Source organism: Choloepus didactylus, chromosome 7 (assembly GCF_015220235.1).
Source record: "Choloepus didactylus isolate mChoDid1 chromosome 7, mChoDid1.pri, whole genome shotgun sequence".
Taxonomy (NCBI): domain Eukaryota; kingdom Metazoa; phylum Chordata; class Mammalia; order Pilosa; family Megalonychidae; genus Choloepus; species Choloepus didactylus.
Window position 1 is genome coordinate 112,606,089 of NC_051313.1, and position 17,433 is coordinate 112,623,521.

The following is a 17,433-nucleotide window of genomic DNA, read 5'->3' on the forward strand; positions in this document are numbered from 1 at the left end:
TTTTCTAGATACATGAATATTAAAAATACAAAAAGGAATTCAGAGTGCCAAAGAGTCAAAATAAGTATAGTCAGGGAACAAGAACATTCATGTAGATATTTTTTTCATCATACACATGTGCCTAATTTCTAAATACAACACATACTTGTGTAAAAGTTCATTGTTATCACTTTGGTAATAGTGATCACTTTAATCTCACCATTTTCTCATTCATTGCTGCATCAAATTTTGCTTGTACTTTATCCAACTCGGCTTGTTTCTCATCAAGCAGTGCCTGGGCCTTCCCTAATTCAGCATTAGCAATTGCTAAACGGCCTTCCTGCTTTGCCAGGTTAGCCTTAAAAAGGAAGAAGAGGTGGTTAGTGTAGAATTATATTAGCACTGTGAAACATTCATGCATTTTAATTGCTAAATATTCACATAAAAATTATAATTTTTGTACTAGATGGTACAAAGGAGGTCATTTGTTTCAGCATTTTTAGCTGGTAAAGCAGTAGGTCTTTGAGATATTTCATTGAAGTTTTCTTTCTTTTAAGTATTACTGTACTGTACTCTATATGCAATATAGAAAACATGGAAAATACAGCAAGTATAGGAAGGAGAACAAAAATTAATCATGATCTTACCCAGAGAAAACCTGTGAGTACTGTGTTACGAGATTGATAACTGGCAATTTGATTTCTTTTTCACTTAATGTATTATAATCATTTTCCCACACCCTTGAAATTTTTTTCTTGAACACGAGTTTTATGGCTGCGTGATATTCAGTGATTTGGATGTAGCAAAATGACTTAATCTTTTTTCTGCTTTTAGATATTTTTTTCCTACCCACTTCCTATTTTTAATTATAATAAGTAATGCTATGATAAATACTTTGGATATGTGCACATTTTGGATTGTTTCCTTGGTAAAAATTCTTTGAAATGAAATTATTGAACCAGTAGTTTATAATCTTTTTCTATGCCCTATGGCATGGTAATTTTATGTTTGTGGTAAATTTAAAATAATAAATCAGTAAAGCAATTAAGCCCAGAGCTTGTGGGGGAGGGTATATTTTAGGAATCCTGCATCCCTGTGAATGTCTTTTGGTTCCCTCAGGCTGAAGGGCAGTTTGGCCAGTTACTGAATTCCCAAACCAAGGGAATGTCCTCCTCAAAACTCTGCATATATTTTTCCATTATCTTCTAGCACTTAAGGTTGTGAGAAGTCTGTGACATCCTGATTTTTCTTCATTTTTCTGTCTGTTTTTTAGAGGCATGTAAGGTTCTCCTCCTGAAAATCTTTGAAATTTAAAATATTTCCCAGGTGTTGGTTTATTTTATTACTGTTGTTAGGAATATAATAATCAAACTCGGTCTCCAAACCTAATCTCCAAACCTTTAAGAAATGGCAAGTTTTCTTTTATGATATAGTTTAATTATTATTTCCAATAAACTCATTTCCTGTTTAAGTTAACAAGTTGGTTTCAGTTTACTTGTCTGGGATGCCAAGAAACATGTAAGGGGTGAAAACAGTGAGAAACTGTGAGAAGACGGAGAAAAAAGAAAAATTTGGTAACAGGGACATCTACCTTTATTAATCTAAATTATGCTTTGTCTTTTGATAGCAGTAACACTGATAATTGATTTTGTTAAATGTTGACTCACTGAGTGAAATAGGAAGGGAAATTTTTACCTTCAGGGGCAACACTTCCCTATTAATGCCATAAAATGTTGCCATAGCAAGTGTCCAAGACAGCAGACCAGCCACGTTACCACAGACTTTTTTGGCACTTTCAAAAGTGTAATCATCCATATTAAAATAGGGCTGTAGTAACTCAACAGTCTCTTCATTTATAGTGTCCTTGGGGAACTGCTGAAGGCTCCACAGGAATCCCGTTGCACTCATCAACTGAAAAACAGCATCACAACTTGTAAATTTTAGGAGAAAGTAAATACTTTCTACCTTAGTGTAAACTGAGTTTTTACAAAGAAGTAACAATTGATTTCCTCTAAACATGTAAATCAAGACTATGGCAGTAGTCAACTTAAATTTGTAAATTGAAAATTGTCTTCAAGTTTCTATGGTGAAAGAGAAAAAAGAAAGTTATGTCAATTTCCCATAGAGTGAGTTCAACTAAATTCCCCAACCACGGACCTCGGTTTGGAGACTGGGCTTGGTTGAAACCAAGACTGTGCCAATAGTAGCCACTGGTTCTGGGAAGATTTCACAAGACGACGACATTCAGCTTAAAAATCTAGCCCTGCTAACATTTTGGGAGATGCAGATTAAGCAAGCTCTTCAATACCCAATGATCAATTATTGTCTGCCAGCTTCTCTGTTCTCTATTGAGTGTGCTGGGCTGGGAGCACCTGACGTACCACATAGGGCTTACAAAGATGGAGTTTACTTACTTTTAATGACTCTCCCCAGGATGGTTTGCAGCAAGGTTTTTCTGGATCCATAGTAACAGGGTCAATTTTCTTTTGAAATAGTAACAGAACACAGTCCATGATTCTCATAATAAGATGTGGGGGTTTTGCAAGTTTTCTGACTGTGGCAATATCATTTGGTTTGATAGTCTGCATTTGGAGTTAAGAATAAATATATTTTTCAGTCAAGTAATATTAATAGTCAAATGGAGATCTAAAGCTTTTAAATAAGGTAGAAAACATGAACACTTATTCTCTCCCTAATCCTTGACATTATCTTCTTAAGGGTTTGAGTTCTAAGATTTTTGTGTAATGGATCTTTCTCATTGCTATTTGGAGATTTCTATATGCTTTTGTTTGTTTTTCCTGTTGCACCCAACTAACTATTTTAGAATATTACTCTGATCATTGCCCACAACCCCACACTTCTCCTCTGTTAGCAACAAACTCTATTGATGTGGGATAATTTGCTTCTTCAAGTTATGGGTGGATACTAAAAGAGGAGACAAGGCTCTGAAAACCCAAAACTTCACCTTCAGTTTTCATTTTGAGGGTCGCCCTGTCTATGCAAAGGGAAGGAATGCAAAGGGGACAAGAGAAGTTATTGTAATATATGGCTCATAAAAATATTTTTGAAAGTTCCTATCTGTGAGCTGGGTTTGGACTAAGATATTTCCTGACATTCAAGGCAAGCAGGACTGCAACACTATGTGACCAATAAATCTCCTAAGATACATGTGATTCAGTAATCTCTCTTTCTTGTAAATTATTTTAGGACCTCCAAAGGGAATGGGGGTGCAGTATGTGTCCTGGTCATTGTGACAATTTTATAACATGATTAACATAAATGTATTCATTCATTTAACAACCCCAGACATTCTCCTATATAAAACAAAAACCAAACAAAAACAACCCTGTCCTCACTGTCTTCTGAGGAAAGTAGAGAAGACACAGTCAGTTACCATAAACTAGTATCACAGAAGCACAGGGGCAACAGGAAAACAAAGGAAGGCCCAGATAAAGAAAAGAAAACTTTCTGGAGGAGGGGAGGTCTGAGCCCAGTCTTGAAGATTTTCTCTTATTAGGGAATGAAGGTTAGGAAAAACATTATTGGCAGAGGGAGAGGCACATTTAAAGGTAAGAGACCATGATTCCTCCAGAAGCCTACAGGTTTCTGTAGGATCACATCGTGTGTAGGGGCCAAGTGGCAAGAGATGAAGTTCAAGGCAGAGACAGAAGCCAGGACATCAGCCACAGCACCAATATTTATTGAACCCTTTCTACATGTTCAGCAAATTGTATTCACTAATTTTAATGCTTACATTGACCCTTCAAGGATCAGCAGGGAATTATAATCCCTATGAAGTCCCAAGAAAGTTGAGTAAATTCACTCCAGATCATGTATCTAAGAAGTGGTGGTCGTGAGAGACAAATGCAGGCCCGCTTGCCTCCAACTCTGTGCCCCCTTGCCTCATAGCTGTGGATGCCTGGTGTGCCGGTTTGGATGTATGATGTCCCCCAAAATGCCATGTTCTTTGATGCAGTCTTGTGGAGGCAGACGTGTTAAAATTGATTATGTTTGAACATACTGATTGAGTGTCTCCAAGGAGATGTGACACAATCAACTATGGGCATGACCTTTGCTTGGATAATTTCCATGGAGGTGGGTCTGAATTAAATAACTGGAGCCATATAAAAGAGCTGACAGACAGAAGGAACTCAGAGCAGCTGTGAGTGACATTTTGGAGAGCAACTGATAGAGACATTTTGAAGATGGCCATTGAAAGCTGACACAGACATTTTGGAGAATGCCATTTTGAAACACAACCTGGGAGCAAGCAGATGCCAGCCATGTGCCTTCCCAGCTAACAGAGGTTTTCCAGATGCCAATGGCCTTTCTCCAGTGAAGGTACCCTATCGTTGATTCCTTACCTTGGACACTTTATGGCCTTAAGACTGTCACTTTGTAACCAAATAAACCCCCTTTTATAAAAGCCAGTCCATTTCTGGTGTTTTGCAAAAAGGCAGCATTAGCAAACCAGAACACCTGGCTTGAGGCCTTATCCTAAGGGCAATGGGGAACTACAGCAGGATTTTAAGAAGGGTGCATAAGGTAATCTGGAGGGGATGCTGGAAGAACTAAGAAGGTTCTATGCATAATCTTCATCCCTTGTGTTATAGTTGAGCCCATTAAACGTCAACATTATTTCTCAGCTCTCAAGGAAGGATGATTTATGGAATGAAAATAATAAGTTATGGGAAATGAAGACTTTATAAAATTAAAGCTTAAAAAATTAAATCAGTGGAACCATTTGTTTCCAGACTCTACGATTATAAATCACATTACAAATTCAATTCAGTTTTCTGAATTCAAAAATTCATAGTTAATCTCATGTAACAGAAGTGCAGGGCCTACTAGGACATTTGGTGGGAGGGAAAACAATGCATGGCTCACATTCAGGGCTGCTTCTGCTTCTTCCAGTGCAGGTCTAGCTGCTTCGAGTTTGCTCTCAGCTTTTACTTTTTCACTATCAATTTCATCCACAATTTTTTGGGCTTTGTCTTTTACCTCCTGCACTTCATTTTTAACTTTGGCTGAAGCCTGAGCACTTACTGTAACTTCTGCTAACACCTGTTAAATTGAGGAAACACATATTTACAGATCTGAGTAGTGAGAGAATATTTATTCAATATAATATAAGACATAAACAAGAGCAAATTTATTCTCCCAACTAAGTTATGTATATTTTAAGGTTTGTTGAAATAATTCTGTTGAGCAGTTTAGTCTTCCATTTTCCAAGCTTTTCCCAGGCTTAGTATATATAAATAAATACTTCAAATGTGAAAAATGGCATTTCCAGTCTATGTAATTTCTGAAAAATTAGAAATAATTCAAGTATAATAGAACATGGTCAGAAACTCTATTAAGCTTCCCATAATGTCAATAAAAATAGCCAATGTTTGTTGGGTGCTGACCATATATGACAGGCCTTTGCTAAATGCCTTTCCTAAGTTACCTCACTCACTCCATAACTCGCTAAGGGCCATGCCCTAAGTATCTACTCTTAACTGACTCTCACTGAGTGGCAGCTGAGAGCAAGCTACAATTGCTGGTCGTGGGAGCAGGACATGTGTCCCTCCTGCCTGGGGAGGAGGTGTTTTGTTCTTGTTTTTTATCTCCATCAACCCTTCATCTTATCCTTTTCCCTCCTCTACACAAAGTTTAGATAAGACTTGGGACATCCTAAAAACCCAGAGCATGGAGGAACCTTAAAGAGAAAAATAAATATAACTCACAGTCAAGCAAAACTTTCATCAGCAGATGGGAGAGAACAACAGAATCAGACAGGACAAGAGGAGAAAGAATCCTAGACCAGCTAGAAGATACAATAGCTAAGACAAGTCTCATTATAAGTTAAACAAAAATATTTAATGGTCTCTGTGAACATTCTCTTATCCAAAGTGATCTGTAGGTTTACCCTCTATTCACTTTTTAAATAATATTCTAAAATAATGCATTTATAATCTGGAAAACATTCATCATCGCTAGTGATAAAATAAATGTAAACTCACTTCATCTGTTTTTACAGAGGCCACTGCCAATTCCTTCTCCTTTATTGCAAGATCCTGAGAGAGTTTAGCAACAGATTCACTTGCCTCCATCAGCTTATCAAGGCCTTAGAAAATAGGATAATCGGGCAGTTTACAAATGCACACATCTTCTTGGTGAATATTTGAATATCCCTTCATCAGATATTTATCCAATGTTTACTACTCAAAAGACACTGTATAAGTACTATAACAAATGCAAGATAATTCTATATTAAAATATATGTTAATCTTAGGAACAACAAATCTGATCATATTTCTGAGAATTTCAACAGACAGTGAAGAAAATAACTCTGACTGAAGAATATTATCTAGCTGCAGTTATAGGAAAGTCAAAATGCCATAATGAATAAGATTATTTTAGCCAGGAAACTTATTGGACAAATGTATGCTCTCCTTGGCTTCATAAACAGTTTGTAGCTAACATGTTTTGTCTTTCTTTGAATCATTATGCAGCTGAGATGACAAATGAGGCAGATGGCATATTAACGTTTTTGTGGTTTTCTTTGCTATAAAAATGAAAATAACTGCTAAAACTGATGTAATTGGCTCTGTGACTTTCAGTATAGTAGAGCAAAAATAACTAGTTAACTGACTGAATACTCACATTCTAACTGTGTTCTAGACAGTGGTATGTTTGGTAAATGTTTAACATTTGGGTCTCTGGAGGAAAAAATTCACTGATTTATATGTTTGCCAATTACCATGGTGTGAACACTCCCTCTGTGGTTGATATCAAACTACCAAGAAATGCTCAGTAGCACACCATTATATGATATTTTCATATAACAGATATAAATAATTTGAATAATACTAATAGTAAAATGTAGTAAAAACAATCAGGAATCAATGAGTTTTGAGTATTTATTGCCTTTATTATAATATAATTTATTTAAGTGTAAGTTTATACAGTTTGATTTTTAGTAGAGGCTGTGTTTAATGACCAGTTCATAAAATTCCTGAAAATTTGATAATCAGTTCTCATGTGTCAGCATGAACCACTTTCAGCACATCACTGGTTCTAGAGCATCACAGAGAACAGACACAAGGAGGTGAGCCATGAGAAAACAACAGAAGAAGCTTTCTTTAGCAGTATTTCTACCATCACTATAAGTTCACATGCGTTCAGTTATTCTACATGACCAAGTGATGTGTAGGGGGAGAAAAAAGAAACCACTAAAGTGTTTGGGTTGTCTGGACCACATGCTTTCTGAATAATTTATCTGTACAATTTATACTTTGTCTCCTTATACTACACATGCTAGACATTCAGAAAACTGTTGCTCAGATGAAACTTTTTGTTTTCGTTTGGTTTTACTTGATTGTTTCTGTTTTGCCTTTTCCTTTTTTATTTTTATTTTTTTGTACTTTTATTGATATATAGTCACACACCACACAATCCATTCAAAGTATACAATCAATGGTTCAGGGTGTCATCACTTGGTTGTACATTCATCACCATGATCATTTTTAGAATATTTGCATTACTCCAGAAAAAGAAGTAAAAAGAAACAAGAAAACCCCACACATCCCATACCCTCCTCCCCCTTATTGACCACTAGTATTCTGCGCTATCCAATTTTAAACTTACTTAGTTAAATTAGGTTAACTAAGACAGTGTGGTATTGTCAGAGATAGAAATATAGATCAGCGGAACAGAAAAACATCCAGAAGCCTTTTCCTTTGTTAGTGTTAGGAAGCACTAACATGGCAAAGTTTATACAAATCTAGGAAAATTATAATAAGGCCAAAAATGTAGAGTAGCAGAGCTCACAGAATACCATCTGCTAGCAGCAGCTCCAGTGACTGTGGTGGTTCGCTACCCATCACGGTGGGCCCAGAATTGGAAAGTGTGGAAAATGGTTCTAGAGAGTAAACATGTCACCTCTTTTAAATTTTTTTCTGTCCATAGTTTCCTGGCAGATTAAAAGGACTTTACAGGTATCCTCAGGATTATCCACAAGTAACAATAAAGTTAGCATTTCATTATCAAGCACAACAATACCCACTCTACAAAATACTGAGATCATTATCCAACACCCACCCCCCCCCAAAAAAAACAGACTCCATTCCTCTTACCAATATTCATACGTTCAGCTTGTTCATTAATATATTTCACCTTTTCGGCATAAATGTTTTTATAGCCATTTATAAAAGAGAGATAAGATTTGGGAGTCACATGTGCTCTTCGGCGGTATCTGAAAGTAGGACATAAAGATTATCTTTATATCTGTCATTTTGGGAGACTCCCATAAAATGTAAATTGGAGTAGTCCTGCAGAAGAGTTCACTAGCAGAAGGGCAGGAATTGTGAATGGTTTCCCTAGCAGTGAGGTGAAAAGAGCACTATGTCCTTGTCTGACGATATTTAGGGTTTCTTACTTGACCCTTACCATCCTTCTGGGCTTCTGCTTCATCATCTGGATAATTTAAAGAAGAATCTCTGCCCTACACCACACAGAATCTTCCAAGAATCAAATAAAATAATGTACGTGAACACACTTTTTAAACTTTAAGGCTCTGTAAAATATTAGGGATAAATGGTTGAAATGATTTTGTGCTGTGATCCATTTTCATTCAACTGATATTTACCACACATTTCTTAACTGCCAAAGGCCAGCTTACAAAGGGGGAAAATCAGTCTTTCCCAGATTTACTGGAACTTTCTTGAAATCAAGAGAGCCACACTTGATTCAAAAGTTCTAACTCACTATGGGTTTTATTATAGTGGTTATATTTAACAATAGAAATAAATAAAAGGAGCAATTTTATACAGAAGAAAATCAAGTCGAAGAGCTCTTCACATTCTATAAAATTATTTTACCTTTTATATTAATTTTTTCACTTTAGGGGTTCAAAGAGCTCTTAATATTTTAAAGGTTCTTTCAGGACTTGGGCAAATATGCGACTATCATTAAAGTGTTATATAAATATTACATGCAGAATAAATCTCTAAACATAAGAGGATATGAAAAATTTGGAAAATTCACCCAAAATTTCAAAAATAAAGAAACAGGTTTTAGTAGTTATCTGAAGGTAAAATACTATCTCCACAGTTAAGGTAGAAAGGAAATCTTCCTAACAGTAAAAATTAATAACACACCAATCTACTAAGAGAAGCTGAGACATTATCTTCAAGTCTTTAAGAGGGGTGGTCCGGGTATGGCTTTAAGTAAAGGAAACGGTATGGAACAGACAAACTTGTGAGGTACGGACTCCCTGGAAAACTGATGAAAGTGCTACCCAGATTATCTATGCAGAAAAAGAGACATAAAATTTTTTGGGGGGCTCTGCAGCCCCTGATGCCCATCCATCAACCCTAAAGAAGGAGGGCACTGCTCGAGATCAGTGTTAAGCCCACGTTTATCCACATTCGTCAATCTTGAGCAGTGATTATCATGCTTAGGGAAAAAAAGGTATATTTTTGAACTGTTAACACCAGCTTTCACATAACAAACACCAACACTGGTTTTAGTGAGTGTACTTTCCAACAGTCAATTAAAATTTTGTTTCATAATTATTTGGCATAAAAATACTGATAAGACTAAGTAATGCAAATAAAAAACCTAAATGTTCCCTTAACATAAGGCAATAAAGAAACTTTAAAACAGTGTACTTCTTTAATCAAAATAAATAATGCATTTGAATAAGAAACTAATTTTAACAGTTTATAATGAAATAGTTAAGTCATTTTCAAAACAAAATTAAGCAAATTAAATAAAGTGATTCATTAAGCATCTTACTTTGGGGTCTGCAGGGAAAAGAGGTGGTTAAGTGTGGACACCAGTTAATTTTTATATCTCTTTTATTTATCATCCTTTGTATACATAATCACTAGAAAATCAAAGCAAGAACAATCCAATTGCAGCTGGGACTTGGTGCTCAATCAACATGAAGTGTCTCATTGGATATAACATTTAATTCTTCGCAGTGAACTTTGTGGTTCTGTAAGTATCATGCTCATGTAATGTAACTTACCTTTGGAAATAACTTTCACAGCTCTCTGAAACCAGGTCATGAAAGAGGCCCATTGTCTCTACAATTTGTCTTTTAATTTCATTAGAACAGACAATATTATAGCCTGAAAGGAAATAGGAAGCCACAGCGATCAGAGCTTCCTTTGGCCAGCGACTGAACCAGTCCATGGTGCAACCTGATATCAAACCAGGAAATTTCAAAGAACGGGCACGGAACTTCTCACCAACCTATTGGTGGCAAATTAAAAAAGCATTAGAAACAAAAGGGATTACAATTGAGCTAGAGAGAGCTACCCCTATTAAGTTTATGTATTCTCAGCCAACAGTATGACTTCACAAATTTAAAAAATAATCAGCTTTTGCTGTATCAATATATAAATTAATTATCCTGAAGAAGGAAGATAATATTTCTACTCTCTTTCCTGCTTTAAGACTACATCCGTGTAGAATGTAGGGGACCTATAGATAGACAGCAACTAGTGAAGGGGAAATGATAATCTAATAAGAACAGATAAGCTATTGAGGGTAATCTCAATGTTATGGGAATGCTCAGGAATGATAATGATTTGTAAATTTTCTTGGGTATGGTAGGAACATGCTGGAAACAATGTAGTTATTTTAGGTTATTTGTTTTTCTTAATCCTTTGTTTTGTTAAGGTCTGTTAGTTGTCCTGGGGTATGGTAGGAACATGTTGGAAGCAATGCAGTTATTTTAGGTTATTTGTTTTTCTTATTCTTTTGTTTTGTTTGAATTTTTTCTTAATATTTTGATAAAGTAAAAAAAAAAAGCCATTGCATACAAAAAATTAGTTTCAATGTAGTTATTTTAGGTTATTTGGTTTTTTTTTATGCCTTTGTTTGATTATGGTTTAATTTTCTTGCGGTATGGTAGGAACATGTTGGAAGCAAAGTAGTTATTTTAGGTTATTTGTTTTTCTTAAACCTTTGCTTTGTTTTGTTTGTGTACTTTGTTTGTTTTTTTTAATTTTCCAATAAATAAAGTTTAAAAAAAAAGACTACATCTATATTCTTGAGTTTGATTTTAGGAGCTAACTTTTAAGAAGAAATTGACTAGAACTCTTCCGGAGAGAGATAACATGGACAGACAAAAGCCTGGACACCAAGACAAATGAAATCAGCTGAAGGAATACAAGACGTTTGGTCTAAAAAGAATACACCTGTGTGGGGGGGTGGGGTGGGGGGGGGAGTGATCTGTCAAAGCTTTCTCCAAATATCTGAAGCAGTTCATGCAGGAAAAGTTTTAGGTTCATTTTTCAGGACTGAATCAGAATCCGAGGAGAAAATTCAGCTCATTGTAATGAAGAGCTTTCTGGCAATTACGCTATCTAAACAATAGACAGGCTGCCTTATGAGTTAGTGAGACCCCCTCAGGCAGCGCTGTCCAATTGAACTTTCCTTGATGTTGGAAATGATCCATATATGTGCTTTCCAGTATGGTAGCCACTAGCTGCATGTGGCTACTGAGCACTTGAAACAGGATTAGTGTGACTCAGGAACTGAATTTTTACTTTTATTTGATTTTAATTAACATCTAAATAGCAAAACGTGGTTAATGGCTACTGTATTGGACAACACTGTGAACTAGAAATAATCAAACCTATCTCGGGGTCATTCTAGATGGTACATCCATATTGGAGGCAGAGCTGTACAAGATTATATCACCAATCCAAAAAATCTATGTAGCTAGGTAATTAATGAAAATGTAGGCTATGCAATAATTTCTAATAATATGAATATTTTAAATTATCACACTTTGGTATAAGAGTTTGCTCAGTGGAGATTTGATGGTGGTGAAGTATCAATTCATTATAACTGTTACAAACATTAACTTCTGAGCAAATCAACTCCTCAGAGAAGGTAAATCAAGCACATTTAAATAAATAACTCCTCCTACATAGATTAAATAAAATAAAAACTCACTGGAGAAAAGCAGAGAACAACATGCAAGTTCTTCCTTGATCTTGAAATGAAGTACTCATACAGATTATCAAAGGTAGGAGGATGGCGAGGCAGCTCCCGTTTCATCACTGATATCAGACCTTGGGTGATTTCATCCATCTCATCCCGTGCAAACAAATTGGAGATCTTTGAGAAACAGACAACAAAGTGTTTTGTCTTTTACGAGTTCCCCAAGTTAACTCACTGCCAAAATCTAGTCCTTTTTAATGTGCACATCATCTTTTAAAATATTTTCTTTATACATCATCCTTTTAAATGTTTTCTTTCTGCATCTCCACTGTTAAATCTCTGATTTGTCAGACTACCAAAAGTGCAACTTTCTATTGAGCAGCTTACTGATGACCAAATTATGCTTCTGTTTGCTCAAATAGCTATCACCAAAAAACTATCACCTCCACCACTTCAATCATCTCTTTAAAAGGTCCAGTGATGCCCTTCCTTTCTTCAGTGTCAGTCTACTCAACTCTGGCTCCAAGATTCTTAACTAACTGGTACACAGTAAAGCATCAACATATACCATTGTGCAGGAAAGAGTTAATGTAGCAGGTCTGACCTTTAGAAGGGCATGTTTTCAGGGCTGGCCCTTGGCAGCTTCTGGGAACTGGGCTTTTGGAAAGTTTCCTCCAAAACTAATTGATAAAGTTGTTCTGTTGTGCCTAGACTGTTTGTACAAGCAATGCAATATATGGTGAAAACCTGCTTTCCTTCTGGGAGTAGTGGCCTAGCAGGGAATGACTGTATGGCCAACTTCTAATAAAACTATTGGACTCTGAGTCTTCTTAAATGAACTCCCCTGGGCAAAGACACAGTGCACGTTTCTGCATCTTATTACTGGAGGGGAAGAACACTCTGGGCCCTTTGGAGAAAACACAGAAAGCCTGTATGTGAATTCCTTCAGACTCCACCTTATGTGTCTTTTTCTTCATTGATCCTACTGTGTGTCTTTATTGTATTACTGTAATAAATCTAAGCCATGAATACAGTTGTATGCTTTGTCTCATGAGGCATTCTAATGAAGCACCAAATGTGGGAGTGGTCATGGGAAGTACTGACACAAGTGGCGTCAAGAGTGGTGAAACAAACATCTACTTACTGCTAATGTAACTTTCACAACCATTCTATACTCCTATTACAATTGTACATAGGAGATACACTTTGTTTCTCCTAAAATAAATTATAGGATCAATCTGAAGACTGAAGAAACAGGTAAGGAATCATTTTTGAAATGGACCAAAGAATTCAAAATACTGGAATGTTCAAAAATTTAATAAATCTCTTTCTAAAATAAAAAATGTGTGTTAAATGGTTCCACTTTTGGAGGGTTGCTGCTTTTTGTATTCAAATATGATGTACAGCTTTTAAATATGTGCTTTTTCTCTACTGTTGAAACCTACCTCCCCTGAAGATAGCAAGTTGTTAAGATATTCTAGAAATGCCTCATCTTTTATTTCATTGTCTGTAAAGATGAAGGTGATGCCTTTTCCATCACCACCAGCAACTCTGTATAAAGACTTTAAGTCGTCCGTTAGATTATTCACATTATAAGACCTAAAAAGAGCAGTGGTGGAAAATTTAAAGTTAAAAAAATATGTAGTCATAATTTATCTCAAAACACAATAAATAAAATAACCCATGATAATTAGAGAATAATCTGTACCTGTTCCAATAGATAAAAAGTCAAAATACCTGCTAGAAAACACAGAGATTAGAGCTAAATAGCTATACATTACCTTTCAAAATATGTTTTATTTTACTGTGGAAGTGAAAATGGGGAATTTACCAGAAGTGATCTATGAAAAGTAATTGGGAATAAGGAAATGAATAAGGAAGTGCAATCTGACAGTTCTTAACAATAGATTTTGCCTGAGTAAATATAAGGATAATATTGGAAACTCATCTGAAATTTGAATGAGTTTGGATTGGTGAGAAATTCATGATAAATTATAAATAAAATTAGTGATAAATTATATAGAGTGGTAATTTGCATGCAGAGCAAGCCCACATGAAAAAGAGGCATTATACAATATGGTATAAATAATAGAAATGTTACAATTATATTGTCACAAATTACGAAAAGAGAAGGTCTTGGTTTTTGTTCTTCTGTTTACTCTATTTCCTGCTAAATCTATGTGCTACCAGAGGCCATGTGATGTGTAAAAATAAAGCAGACATTTCCTGAAGTGTTGTATGTAACTTCTGATAAGTAAGTCAATGATAAGGGCCACAAAGAAATCCTATTTTGGAGGAGGTTTTACAGTGTAAGTAATAGGAGGTTTAGTGTAAACCATACATATGGTCTAATGGAAAGACTATTGGCTTTGGAACCAGAAAGATCTAGGTTCAAATCCCCACTCTGCAGCCTAAGAAAAGTTTCTTCACATTTTCTGGCTTCTGTTTTCTCATTTGCAAAATGAAGATAAAAGCTATTGGTTAGGTGTATGGACACTAGAGATGATGTAGTTTGTGCCCTTAAATGAATAAATGGCTTATTTCAGGATGTTTAAACTAAGAGCACCTTCCAGCTGGCACTACAGTAGGTATTACAGACCTAGGCAAAAAGAGCATCATCAAGAAGAGGACGTACATCCCTTTCGGAATAATTCTCAAGGGGGATAACTGGATTAAAAAGATGGTTTCATAAGACAAAGTTCCACTGGGTGAGCAATATAGCCCACATCTTTCACACAGAGTTGTGGTCTGGTGCTTTTAGAGTGTGAAACAATTGTTCTGAGGCTCCAGAGGCCAGGGGAGCACTGTACAACATCCAGAAAAGAGTGGAACTGTGAGCAAAGTGCTCCTCAGTGACTGCTGGTGCCTAACCCCCACTGTCAAGACTACTTGCTTCAGGTCTGGTTCCTGGCTGGCTGCTGCAGATGGAGAGGGCCATGGAAGCTTTCTTCACCAAGAACGGGGGGTCAGGGGGGAGGTTTCAATCTTTTGACTGAAAAAGTGTGGGATCACTGGGTCCTGGCTTTGAGCTGCAGTTTTAGCCCACCCCAGACAGGGAGCACCTGGCTATGGTCTCAACCCCACCACTAACAGGGATAAAAGTGGTGAAAATTCAAAGACATAGGACCTCCTTAGGGCTATGGACAATAGTTTTCTGAGGAGCACCATCTGCTGGGCAGACCAGGAAAGTACAGCTCCATGGAGCCATCAAAAAGGCTTTGTTGCATCTATCCTCACCCCAGGGCTTTTTGGAACTGGTCTGTGCCCCTTTTGTGACACCCTGGCCCTTGTTTTGGTTAGTAAATACTGACTTTGGAAAGTCCTCCTCAGGGTGACCATACTCACAGAATTTACCCTCCAGGCAAAAGCAACTAGAGGCAATGAAATGAGAGTAAATAGAAAAAACTACAGAGACAAAACAAAAGCAAACAGAACAGACCAAGATTCCCAGAGTAGAAACAGAGGAAAGGAAGAGCTCCCCTTGGGGTGAAACAATTGCACCAATAATGCAATGTTAACAATTGCACCACATACCCAGGGCAAGAATAAGATGAAGAACAGCTGGTAAAAACCCGATCAGTAAAACATAGGCAATTCTAAAAGTGTAGAATAAGTTGAACTAAGTGTCAAAGAAGAGCCTTAACACAAAGCTAATAAAAAAATGAAACCCTAGGCAAGAGACAGAAACTGACCTTCAGAGTAAACTCATCAAGAGAATCAGATTCCTAGAGCTCACCAAAAAATTACAAGCTATACTAAGAAACAGGAAGATATGGCACAAAGGAATAAATGGAAATTTCAGAGAAGACATAAATTTGGAACAACTAGTCAAATATGTTTAAACAAATTTCCTAAATCAATTCAAGGAGATGAAGAAAAATATGGCTAAAGAGATAAAGTATATTAAGAGGACATTGAGTAAACATAAAGAAGAATCTGAAAGTAAGAAAAGAAGCATAACAAATTATGGGCCTGAAAGGCAAAATAGAAGATATTAAAAATACACCAGAGGCATACAACAGCAGACTTGAAAAGGCAGAAGAGAGAATCAGCAAATTAGAAGACAAGACAATCAAAATCTTACAGACAGAAGAACAGATGTAGAAAAAATGGGAAAAAAATGAGCAGGGTCTCAGGGAATTGAATGGTAGCACAAAGCGCACAAACATAACCATCATGAGTGTCCCAGAAGGAGAAGGGAAAAGGGGCAGAAAGAATACTTCAGGAAAAAATGTCCTAAAATTTCCAACTCTTATGAAAGACATAAATACACATGTCCAAGAAATGCAACATACTCCAAACAGAATAAATGCTAATAGACCTACTCCAAGACACATATTAATCAGAATGTCAAATACCGAAGATAAAGAGAGAATCCTGGAAGCAGCAAGAGAAAAGCAATTCATCACTTACAAGGGAATTGCAATAAGATTAAATGCCAATTTCTCATCAGAAACCATGGAGGTAAGGAGGCAATGGTATGATATATTTAAGGTACTGAAAGAGAAAAACTGCCAGCCAGGAATTCTTTATCCTGCAAAACTGTCCTTCAAAAATGAAGTAGAGTTTAAAGTTATTCACAAACAGAAATTGAGAGAGTTCATTAACAAGAGACCAGCCCTACATGAGGGCTGTTCTGCAGGCTGAAAGGAAAAGACAGGAAAGAGAGGCCTGGAGGAGAGTGTACAAATGAAGACTGTCAGTAAGTGTAACTAAAAGAGTAAAAAGAGGGATAAAATAAGATATGACAAATGAAAACCAAACGATAAAATGCATGGAGTAAGCTACTGCTTTTACAATAATAAACTTGAGTGTTAATGGATTAAAATCCCCAATCAAAAGACAGAGATTGGCAGAATGGATAAGAATGTATGATACAACTATATGCTGTCTACAAGAGACTCACCTTAGATCCAAAGACACAAATAGGTTGAAAGTGAAAGGGTGGAAAAAACATAGTAATCAAAAAAGAGCTGGGGTAGCTATACTAATATCAGATAAAATAGACTTTAAATGAGAAACTGTTATAAGATACAAAGAAGGAAATCATTTATTAATAAAAGGGGCAAACCACCAAGAAGAAATAATAATCATAAATATGCACCTAACTATGGTACTTCTAAGTATATAAGGCAAACACTGGCAAAAACGAAAGGAGGAATAGACATCTCTACAATAATAGTTGGAGACATCAATACACCACTCTCATCAATAGACAGAACATCTAGACAGAGGCTCAAAAAGGAAACAAAAAAACTGAATAATATGATAAATGAACTAGACCTATCAAACATAAATAGAACATAGCCCCCAAACAAAAGGATATATATTCTCAATTGCTCATGGGTCATTCTCCAACATAGACAACATATTGGGTCACAAAACAAATGTCAATGAATTTAAAAAGACTGAAATTACAAAAAAAACACAAATTTCTCTAACCATAGTGGAATGAAGCTGGAAATCAATTGCAGACAGAGAACTGGAAAATTCACAAATGTATGGAAA

At 36.1% G+C, this 17,433-nt stretch overlaps 1 protein-coding gene across 2 annotated transcripts in view; it reads right to left on the bottom strand.

Annotated features, from left to right (window-relative positions):
• Positions 1-17,433, bottom strand: part of DNAH8 (dynein axonemal heavy chain 8) — a 323,187-nt gene that overhangs the window by 107,413 nt on the left and 198,341 nt on the right. For both annotated transcript variants that reach the window (XM_037842901.1, XM_037842900.1), the window contains 9 exons: positions 13,371-13,524; positions 11,938-12,102; positions 9,998-10,224; positions 8,100-8,218; positions 5,985-6,088; positions 4,867-5,043; positions 2,394-2,561; positions 1,675-1,890; positions 200-337 (listed from right to left, as the gene is read on the bottom strand). In XM_037842901.1, coding sequence (XP_037698829.1) covers positions 200-337; positions 1,675-1,890; positions 2,394-2,561; positions 4,867-5,043; positions 5,985-6,088; positions 8,100-8,218; positions 9,998-10,224; positions 11,938-12,102; positions 13,371-13,524 — 1,468 coding nt within the window. The remainder of the gene's footprint in view (positions 1-199; positions 338-1,674; positions 1,891-2,393; positions 2,562-4,866; positions 5,044-5,984; positions 6,089-8,099; positions 8,219-9,997; positions 10,225-11,937; positions 12,103-13,370; positions 13,525-17,433) is intronic.